General features: G+C 43.5%; 1 protein-coding gene across 1 annotated transcript in view; it reads right to left on the minus strand.

Moving 5' to 3' along the window:
- Cd2ap (CD2 associated protein) overlaps nucleotides 1-10,464 on the minus strand; it is a 91,173-nt gene extending 80,709 nt beyond the window's left edge. Inside the window, exon 1 of the mRNA XM_052745382.1 lies at nucleotides 10,038-10,464. Coding sequence (XP_052601342.1) covers nucleotides 10,038-10,041 — 4 coding nt within the window. The 5' untranslated portion in view covers nucleotides 10,042-10,464. The remainder of the gene's footprint in view (nucleotides 1-10,037) is intronic.
- Between the last annotated feature and the right edge of the window lie 545 nt (nucleotides 10,465-11,009).

Here is an 11,009-nt window from a genome sequence, read left to right on the forward strand (position 1 = left end):
TTTAGATTAGGATGGAATTTCCAGCCATTTCTGTCATGTCTCTAAACACCTCTGCCATTTTATACTACATATTTACATGAAGTGATCTCCCAGCACTGACAATTACAAGATCAAATATCAGTCAGGCATAGTGGTTCAGACCTGTAATTCCAGCACTCAGGAGGCAGAGGCCAGATGACTGTTACAAATTCAAAGTCAACTCAACCTACAAAGCCATTTCCAGGCAAACCAAGGTTATAGCAAGAAATAGCTTACCAAAAAAAAAAAAAAAAAAAAAAATCAAACTACCAATCAACTGTAAAATTAAGATGTTCTATATCATGCCATATTCAAAATTCTACCAAGATTTAATTCATGTGCATGGGAGCTGGAGAAATGGTTCAGCAGTTAGGAACACTAGCTACACTTCCAAAGGGGCTGGGTTCAATTCTAGCACCCACAGGGTGGCTCATAACTCTTCAACTCGAGTTTCAGGGAATCTGACATTTTCTTTTGGCTTCCTTAGGCACCAAGTATACACAAAATACATAGAAATACATGTAGGCAAACACTAATACATATAAATAAAATTAATTTTTAAAAAGCACAATTATATCATTAGTATGTAAATTTGCTTTCACCTTTAATAAATGTAAAGTTATACATATACACACCAAAGAATTGTTTGTTGTTTTTTTGTTTTGTTTTTTTGAGAGGGGATGTCGTTTGTTCTAAGACAGGGTCTCATTATGTCTTGAAACTCTCTCAGTACACCAGGCCAACTTCCAGCTAAAAGCTCCACCTGCCTCTGCCTCCCAAAGCTGGGATTACAAGCATGTGCCATCATATGCTTGTGTCCGAAAAAATGTTTTAAAATAAATTTCTTTTGATTATTTTCACTAGTGCTTGATTTATGTGCTGGCTAATTTTATGTCAACTTGACACAAGCTAGAGTCATCTGAAAGGAGGAAACCGCAATTGAGAAAATGCCTCCATAAGAAGATTAGGCTACAGGCAAGCCTGTAGGGTATTTTCTTAATTAGTGATTGATGTGGAAGTGTAACAACTTGCTTTTGGTCATGGTATTTCATCACAGGCTATTTGTATGCCTATTTTATATATGTGTACATATCTGGGGTCATATAAACATTCCTCAGGAGGATAGAAGGTGCCAATGGAAAAAAGTTAAATCAACTCTAATACACCAGTAAGTCACATGCTTTCCAGAAACCATTATTTAGAAAACAAGATGAAATAAGCCTGAAGGCTATTGCATTTAATTTCCATGAAAAAGTACACTTAAGTATAATAAATCAGCACCAGTTAAATATCTAACAAAAAATACTTCAGAAATATTTTCATACATTCTCCCATTAGGTTCACAACCTACAAGCTTCAAGTTCTAAAAATGCACACTAGGTTCACTAACCACCTGGTAAGTGTGGCTCTCAACCCTGGTCAAAGCTGATCTTTGCAGCAGATGCAGACCATGGAGAATTTGATCATGGGATGCCCAGTCCCAACAGCTATATATCAATGATGAAACTAAGAAAACAAGAACGGCTTAAGCAGACATGTGGTGCAAGCCTCTAAGCTTAGCCCTCTGCCAAGCAGGTCTCAGGGAGTTCAAGACCAACGAGGGTAGGCAGGCTTACATAATGAGACCATCTCAAAGGAAAAAAAGAATGGAAGGAAAGAAAGAGGGGGGGCTTAATTAGTATTTGAGTAAAGAGATTCTCATTTTATATGGTGCATGCACAAGTAATTACACACACTAAGCAGCAAGGCAAAATACTCATCAGAATCCAATCTCCTATAGCAGAGAAGGAATTTTAATTAATGCCTACTGCAAAACCTTGATCTTAAGAGAACATTTGTGGTGGTGTGCTTGCATGTTTGTGTGTGTGCATATGGAGGCCAGAGATCAATGCCAGTGTTCTTCCTCGCTTTTTTCTTATTGTTGTTAAATTTACTTATTGGGGGAGGGGGCAATGTATTTTTAGAGACAAGGTTTCTGTGTAGCTCCAGCTGTCCTGAAGCTCAACTCTGTAGACCAATTGGCCTCAACTCAAGAGATCTGCCTGCCTGTGCCTCCGAGTGCTAGGGTTTAAAGGTGTGTCACATCGGGCTTACGTTTATTTAGTGTAGGGAAGGGGTGACGAAGAGGGTTCCAGTGTGCCTGAGGAAGTAGAGGACAACTTGCCAAGTCAGTGCTCTCCTTCCACCACGTGAGTCCTGGCACTGAACTCAGGTCATCAGGCTTGGTGACAAATACTTTTACTTACTGAGCCACCTCACAGGTCCTCCACCTTATTTTCTGAGACAGGGTCTTTCAGTGAACCTGGAACTCCACCAATTCTGCTGGGCACAGGGATGCTTCACCAGTGCTAGGCTTACGGTGCACCAGTTTGTTTTGGTTTTTAACATAAGGCTGGAGATCCAAACTCATGTCCTCATGAGTTTGCTTTGCAAGCAGGTTACAAACTAAACTGTCTCCCCAGGCTTCTTTCTTTCCTTTGTTTTGTTTTTGAGATAGGACAGGATCTTTTGTATTCCAAAACGGCCTTGATCATACTATGCAACCAAGAAGGATGACCTTGAACTCCTCATCCTCTTCCTGCCTTCATCTCCTGAGTGCTAGTATTACAGATGTGGGCCACCACATCAGCTAAGAAAACACATTTTTAAATAAACTGAAAGTTGTTTCAACACAATGAGAAATCTGAGTACATGACAAGTATTTGAATGACCACAGTGGCAAAGCACTTCCTTAGCATGTGCTGAAGCCCTTGGTTCAGTTCCTGAAATGTGAGGCAGGGAGGACACTGTGATGACAACTTCAGGAGGAGGAGCCTAATGGAAGGAAGTGAGTTAAATACATGTCCCTTAGGGTCACCGCTTCCTGTCTCTCTTTCATAGTTTCCAACTATTATTTCTTAGTTAGATTTCTATTGCTGTGATAAACACCATGATCAAATGGGCTTATTTGGCTTACACTCACTGATCACAGTCCACCATGAAAGAAAGTGAGAGCAGGAATTCAAGGCAGGAACCTAGAGACAGAAACTGAAGCAGAGGCCATGGTATACCAATGCTTACAGTCCTGTTCTCTATGGCTTGCTCAGCTACTTTCTATACCACAGAAGACCACCAGTCAAGGGGTGGCACTGCCCACACTGGGCTAACCTCTCACATTAATCATTCATCAAGAAAATGCACCACAGGCTTGCCTACAGGCCAGCTGATGAAGGCATTGTCTCGATTAAGGTTTCTTTTCCAAGATGGCCCTAGCTTGTGTCAAGTTGACAAAAAAATAATCAGCATAGTCATGAAGACAACAGACTTCAACGTGATCTCACAATGACGCTACCAGTCCTAAAGCAACAGTCAAGAGACTATAAACTATAAACTGAAATTCAGTATTGTGAGCCCAAGTAAACCTTTCCTCTTAAGTTGATTATCTCAGGGTTTTTTTTGCCACAGCAACAGAAAACAATCACATCTCCCAAGCACTCACTTAATCACTGATCAAACTAATGAGATCATTAAATCCTACTTCCTTCCAACATAAAAATTACTATAGTCTTCTTCTCTTTCCATTTTAACACTTTTTTTTTTTTTTTTTTTTTTTTTTTTTTTTTGGTTTTTCGAGACAGGGTTTCTCTGTGTAGATTTGCACCTTTCCTGGAACTCACTCTGTAGCCCAGGCTGGCCTCGAGCTCACAGAGATCCCCCTGGATCTGCCTCCCGAGTGCTGGGATTAAAGGTGTGCGCCACCACCGCCCAGCATTTTAACACTTCTTATGCTAGAACACTGCCCTATCCCCTTGAGCCACCACAATCCCTGGTTTGGGTTTCTAATCAAGTCCATGCTGTTTCATTCCTACTGTCACATTCTGTTTCCAGGACAACACTAATAAGCCATACCAACAGATTTATACCATCAGAACAACAGGAGAGACAGGGACATTCATATCAGAATCCAGGGGTTGTGAGAAGTTTTGTTTTGTCTTTATTTTAAAGAAAGAAAGAAAACAGGCCTGGAAAGATGGCTCAGCGGTTAAGAGCACTGGCTGTTCTTCCAGAGGTCCTGAGTTCAATTCCCAGCAACCACATGGTGGCTCACAACCATCCATAATGAGATCTGGTGCCCTCTTCTGGCCTGCAAGCATGCATGTAGGTAGAACACTGTAGACATAATAAATAAATAAATCTTATTTAAAAAAAAAAAAGAAAAAAGAAAACAAATACTTAACTAATCTCTTAGCAGCAGCTCCTTCCCTTGATATGACCCTGCATTAATACCTTTCTCTTTTGGGTGGGCATAACAAATTCACAGCCCACCAAAGCTGGGTAAGTACTTTAAGGCTGAGTACATTCCCATCCCCTACACCTTTCTTGAAAATTGGTGGTAACTGTGTGTTACTACAATGAAAGTTTAGAGTATTTTTCTACTTGAAATCCCTAATGATTAAATGCTCCACAGTCACTCCCTTGGAACAGAAATTACCTGGACATTGAATCATCTTGAATAACCTAAAGTACACCCAAAATGGTATCTGGCACGTTCAGACAGCTTGCATTCAGAAGTTTGAGGTCATCCTAGGGAACATAATAGGACCCATTTTCAAAGGGGGAGGGTCAGAAAGCAGGAACATCAAATCACTAGGACCAAAATAAGAAGGGATGCTACACTGTGACAAAGGAATAGTCTCAAACATTTTGACAAGTAGAGGATCACTTTAAAACCCAAAGCTATTCATGATCACTATACTCATCCATTCAACCCCCACCGTTGACTAATCTCAAGACACATATTATGCAGTATAAGATCCATAACCGAGAGGCTCAAGCATATTGTCAGTGGTACTTTCAGACTCATCTGAAGCAATCTCAGGCTCCTGTTCCTAAAAGAGAGCTAGAGAGCAGAGGCAGGCAGATCTCTGAGTTCCAGGACAGGCAAGGGTACACAGAGAAACCCTGTCTCGAAAAACAAAAAAAAGACAAAAGAAAAAGAAAATTACTGGCCCTTGTCTTACTTCATTTCCCTGTGGCTAGGTCACTGAGTCCCCCTGCCAAACCCCATTTCCTCTCACTTCGGCCAGGAATTCAGTCTGAACTTCTACCTAGTGCCTGCCACCAACTACCACCTCACTCCCACACTAACCTGATCTTCTCCACCTACCTTTCTACACACTGCATTCTGCCACATACATATGGCTCACAGGCTGACTGTAGGCACATAGGAACCTCCACCTAGACATCCCAAACACAGGTTCTGGCCCCTACCTCACCTAGAAAGACCTCCTGCCTGACTACTACTTATTTGCGTTGAATCTATACAGTAGATACTAATTTTACAGAATTACAGGTGTTCATACTTTAAAAAGTTTTAATAATCTGATCATGAACACAACATATTCTAATTAAGGAATAGACTTAGATTGTTGTGATTCATCTTTGAAAGAAAACTTTTCTTTTTCATGCTTTGAAACTGCTTGGTAAATCACAAGATATCTACTTATAAATATTATCTGTACAAGTGAGTGTTATTTGCAAACTAAAATAAGGAAATCACTCACTATAGAAGTACATTTATCATCTAAACCAACTGCAATTTTCTATTAAAACAACTTCAGCCAAGAAAGGTGGCACCCACCTGTAATCCCAACACTCAGGATAGTGAGGCAGGATGTTCACTGTGAGTTCATGAAAGTATCTATCTGTACTTCTCCCAATCATAAATTTCTGAAACAGTTTTGCTATGCAGCACAAGCTCCCCTGGAATTCATGATCACCTCCTGTACCCACTCGCAAATAGGCGAGAAAACAGGTGCCTATCACCAACCTTGAATACTTAACCCTGAAATTATGAGTGTATAAGATAAGGCATCTGTCTGTACACAGAGGCTACAGAGATAGCTCAGCAGTTAAGAACACTTGCTCTGCAATCATGAGGCACGAAGTTCAGATCCTAGCACACATGTAGCAAACTGGGGCCACCACAAGCATCCATAACTCCCAAGGAGGCAGAGACAGGAGAATTGCTGAAGCTTAATGTCTTTAATCCTAGCCAGGAAAACATGATCCCCAGGGTTCAGAGAAAGACCTTGCCTCAAAGGAATTGGTAAAGTGGTTGAAAAAGCACTTAACACCCTCTTCTGGAATCCATATGCACACAAGTATGTGGACCCTCTCACACACAGCTTGTGGGCACACACACACTCACATACAAACACAAGCAATCTGTACACTAGTCATTACAGTAATCCAAAACCTATGCATTTTCTATCTGACAATAAAAGACTCAATTATTTTCATGGGCATAAATTTTGTTGCAACCTGATACAACAGTAAAACAAAATTTAAAATAAAATTCTTAACTAAAATTAAGAGAAACTTAAGTCTTTAAGTTTCTTACCTTCTCTCTCCCTCTCCCTCTCCCTCTCCCTCTCTCTCTCTCTCTGTGTGTGTGTGTGTGTGTGTGTGTGTGTGTGTGTGTGTGTGTGATTCATTTTGTCTTATTTCCCTCCAAAATGCAGGCATATCTGTATTTTTGAAGGGGGAAAAAGTATTTGAAGCTACAGAGATGACTCAGCTGTTAAGAGGACTGACTGCTCTAACAGAGGTCCTGAGTTCAATTCCCAGGGCCTACACAGCGGCTCACAACCATCTATAAATGTAGTGCCATGGGATCTGATGTCCTCTTCTGTTGTGCAGATGTACACACAGACAAAGCACCCAAATACATAATAAATAAATGTTTTTTAAAAAAGCATTGCCTTTCTTAATTCCCTAAAACCTTTTTTTCCTAATTCCTTCACTCAGGCACCTTAGAAGTTGACAGGCATTTCTTCCTACATTTAATGTAGAAACTAAAAACATTAACACAACATAAAACGTAAATGTCTCTAGTAGTAGAAATCATTAAGTTTTTCTCAAACATTTCAAGTGAGTAATAGTTTCTCACAATATATCTAATATTGAAAAACAATTTTTGTCAAGTTATACTATACAGAATTCAATTTCTGTGTTAACATAAAGTCATCTTACTGATCCTTGAAAGACAATATTCTGCTTTTAATAGATCAAAATTCACTTACAAATCAGTAGAACTGCAGAAATCTTTTGAAAAGACAAGTCAGCACCTGCAATAGTCTACGCATTATTAGCTCATTCCTTCTCCTAATAACCTGTGACTGGTCCTTCTCACTGGTTTATAGATCAAGGAACTGAAGCACAAACAGGCTAATTAACTTCCTAAGTTGCAAAGCTTGTAGGTAAAATCTCAGGAAGTTCCCGTCCAGAGCCCTTTTTCCCTTTTTTAGACAGTTACATGTAGCCCAAGATGGCCTTGAATGAGCTGTGTAAACTAAGCTGGCCTTGAATTCTTCAATTCCTGCTTCTACTTCCAAAGTAGGCTTCAGAAACTCTCTTAACTAGCCAGGTGTAGCCCTAAAGTTCAGGAACCATTACTCTTAAGTATCCATGTTCATCTCAAAACAAATATAAGACTTATTTTTGTTTTGTAATAAACTAGATAAAACATGAGTACTTTAGGTTGCATCTTTTTTTAAGAGAGTGTGTGTGTGTGTGTGTGTGTGTGTAAGGGCACTCATGGGGGAGGGGGTGCCTCAGAAACCAGAAGAGGGTATCAGATCCCTTGTATGTTAGAGGAATTGTAAGCCATCCAATATGAATGCTAAGAACCAAATCAGGGTCCTCTGAGAGAGCAGAGAGAGCTCTGTAGAGCTGCACCATGAATTACAAGAACTACAGACAACTAACTGGCTGGATGTGACAGCTAAGGCCTATAATGCCAGCAGCAGCCAGGTGGCTGAGGCAGGAAGATCACTCTAAGTTCAAATCCTAGACTACAGGGTGAGGAGGTGAGATCTTGTCTTAAAAATGAAAGGGAGAAAAAAAAGCAATGGCAGGTATCAAACTGAACAAATTATATATTAGAGGAAATTCTCTTACATGAGCTTGAGGATTTTAATGATTACACAACCAACACATTTTTAAGTTCACAGTCATCTGCAAATGTTTCAAAAAATACTATAAAAAATGACAAGCACTCAAAATAACAGACCTTAAAAGCACATATTTAGCACAGTATGCTAAACAATTAACTTTCCAAAGATACTCTGGCAACTCACGTAAATAGACAAAGCAAATCACAAAGAAAAGGCCTGTGAACAATAAATATAGGCATTACAATGTAAAATACTTTCCTTAAGAAAAGACTTCAGCTGGGTGTAATGGCTCACACCTTGAATCCCAGCACTTGGGAGGCAGATGGATCTCTGGTCTACAAAGTGACAGCCAGAGCTACATTGTAAGAACCTGACTTTCCACTCAAGTTATGGACCCTGTGATTGTCCCCTAATACGAACCACAAATTTAAACGATTTCCACAATTTAAAAAAAAAAAACCCACAAAGAGAAAGGGGAAGGTGAAAGTAGAGATGAATCACAGTTTCAGGCCCGTCCAATAACCAACAGGAGAAAGCATACTTAAAATAACTGGAAAGTGCAAAGGAGTAAGGTGGGTGTTTAGCACTGGGCCCAACAGGCTATACAAGACTGGTTAAAGGGGCTTGAAGCAAGTCAAAGTCACAAAATGATAATTCTAGACCATCAAAAGATGTTTAATTACATTCTGCATCCTGACTTAAGACAGATAAGAACTGTATATCTAATTTTAGCTTTTCATCCAAATCAGTTAAGCTAGCTTTTGATGCTTAAATAAGCCAGCAATTATCCCGTAAACTCGACTAATCAAGTGGAAAGGAATCCATCTGAAAGTCCCTCACAGCAAACGCTTGACTCCTGGGTTGAGGAGCACTTGGTATATAAAAGGTACACAAAGGAGGAGGGAAGCGGAGGGAGCATAAAATTAGAAACTCTAAGAAAACAGAATAGTCAGTGTCTGTAAACACTAGCTAAATTCGTCTCCCACAAAACAAAGTGTGGGCACAGGGTGCCACATCAGCAGTGCTCCTGTTTTCGTCGTGCTTCTAAATCATCCGCTGGTTTCATGAATTAGTAATTTCAGAAATGGTTGAAGCAGCACCAAGTCTCAACAGAATAAGTGATAACGTCTCTCTGATTTATACCACAAAACCAAATTCTGGTTTTACAACTTACTGAACACACTCTTGCCTGATGGGGGCCCAAACTTGATTTTAAAAAGGAAAAAAAAAAACTATTTTTAATAGTTGTGAAAGTTTAAGAAAAAAAAACATTAAATTAAAACCATTTTCATTTGTAACCGTCTGAGGGAGTTAGTTCCTAGCCCAGACGCAACTTTGTTATCAAAGAACTGTTACACCCCTTAACAAAACTCCTTTTCAAAGAACGCTGCCAGACACTCGAGCTTTCTCTTAACTCCAAAAGCAAAGCCGCAGATCGCCCAGAAAGCAACCTTGTAGCCCTCCCTGTACCGTCTCTCCCCTCCGAGAAGGAAGTCTCGCTTCCAACAGGAAACGGCTCCTCCAGGGGTTGGACTGGGAACCCTGGAATACCGAACCCCCCCAACCCGGTCCTCTCAGGAGGAAACTCTCGGTGTGCTGCCATAAAATGCCAACACACCTGACCTGGGAGACGGCCAGGAAGACGCCTTCCAAAACTAACCCACGAAAAGGGGAAGGTGAGAGGAGGCACAAATCAGTGCCAGCCCCGGCCGACTGCAACTAGGAGACGTGAGGGTTTTCCGGGCTAACAAGTATCTATGACAAAAATGTCTGTCTCTGCATAATGGATGTGGGAGTCGCGAGTGCTTCTTTTTTTTTTTTTTTTTTTTTTTTTCCTTTCCCTTAAAAACCCAATCCGTACCCAGCCTCGGAGGAGCAGAGCTGCCAGCGCCACTTCGTCAAGTTCGCGATCGCCCTCCCCCACCCCCGCTCCCCCCCCCCATATCGAAGCCGGAGGCTCCGGCAGGGCGCGGGGCGGCCGGGTCAGGGGTTCGAGCCCCGCTGTCCCCGCGGAGGACCGCCGACGGGAGCGCCCGAGCCTCCCCGCCCCGCGTCGCGCCGCGGCGGCGCGACCATGCTTACCCATGCTGCGGCTCTGGCGGGGAGAGCGCGGCCCCGCGGCCTCTTCTGGGCACCGGCTCAGGCGCGGCGGGGAGGCGCCTCCATCCGCCCGCGGCGCGCTCCGCCGCTCCTCACGCCCGGCCTCCGCCGCGGCCCCCGCAGGCAGGCAGGCGGGCGGGCAGGAGCGAGCGGCGTCCGCGCCTGCGCACGCTGCGCACTTCAGCCGCCGTCCCCGACGTCGCTTTCCGCCCGCCTCCGAGGCACCGGCTGGATCTCTCCCGGGCAGCCCGCCCCGCACCCGCTCCCTCGGAGGCCGAGCGCGCCACGCTCGAGACCCGGCTGGGGAGCCACGGAGCCGGTGCGAGGACCGAGTTGGGAACCCGGCTGGGACGAAATCTCGCGAGAATGGTCTGGGTGTTTTTTTGTTTTTTTTTTTTTTTTCCCCTTCCCTTCCCGGGCCACGCCCCCCCGTGGCCCCCGCGCGCCACCCGGGCTCCCGCCGCCGGTGCCAGGTGCGGTGACGTCACGGCGGGGGCGCGCGCCGCCACCCTCCTCCAGGTGCGGCGGCGGGCTGCCGGGCCCTCGGTGTCCCCGCGGCGCGCGACCGGACGGTTGTGGCGTCGGGTCCCAGGCCGATGCCAAGGAGGGGTTCTGCAAAGGGAGCCTAGGTTGCCCCACTTTCTCTTCTGCAAAGATGTAGCTTGTGGGAGATCTAAGAGCTGGGGGGAACCTAGGGGAGCGAGCGCTTTGATTGCCAAGTTCAAGGCGGGCCCGGCAGATGTGGGGACCCCACAGTCACCTGCAAAGTTCCCTACGGGGGCCAAAGGCCTTTGTTCCTCTTTGGGGTGGGGGAGGCACGAAATGAATTGTTTCATAGCAATACATTATGTGTTCCTTGAGTCTCTTGTTGGCCAAAGACCACTTCCTACTCCCTCTTCTGAAATAGAAGTTGTTCTAAATTAGGCATCATGGTTGGAAACATTGCCAGACATT

This window comes from Peromyscus californicus, unplaced genomic scaffold, assembly GCF_007827085.1.
Source record: "Peromyscus californicus insignis strain IS unplaced genomic scaffold, ASM782708v3 Scaffold_19__1_contigs__length_69161282, whole genome shotgun sequence".
In the NCBI taxonomy this organism is placed as follows: Eukaryota; Metazoa; Chordata; class Mammalia; order Rodentia; family Cricetidae; genus Peromyscus; species Peromyscus californicus.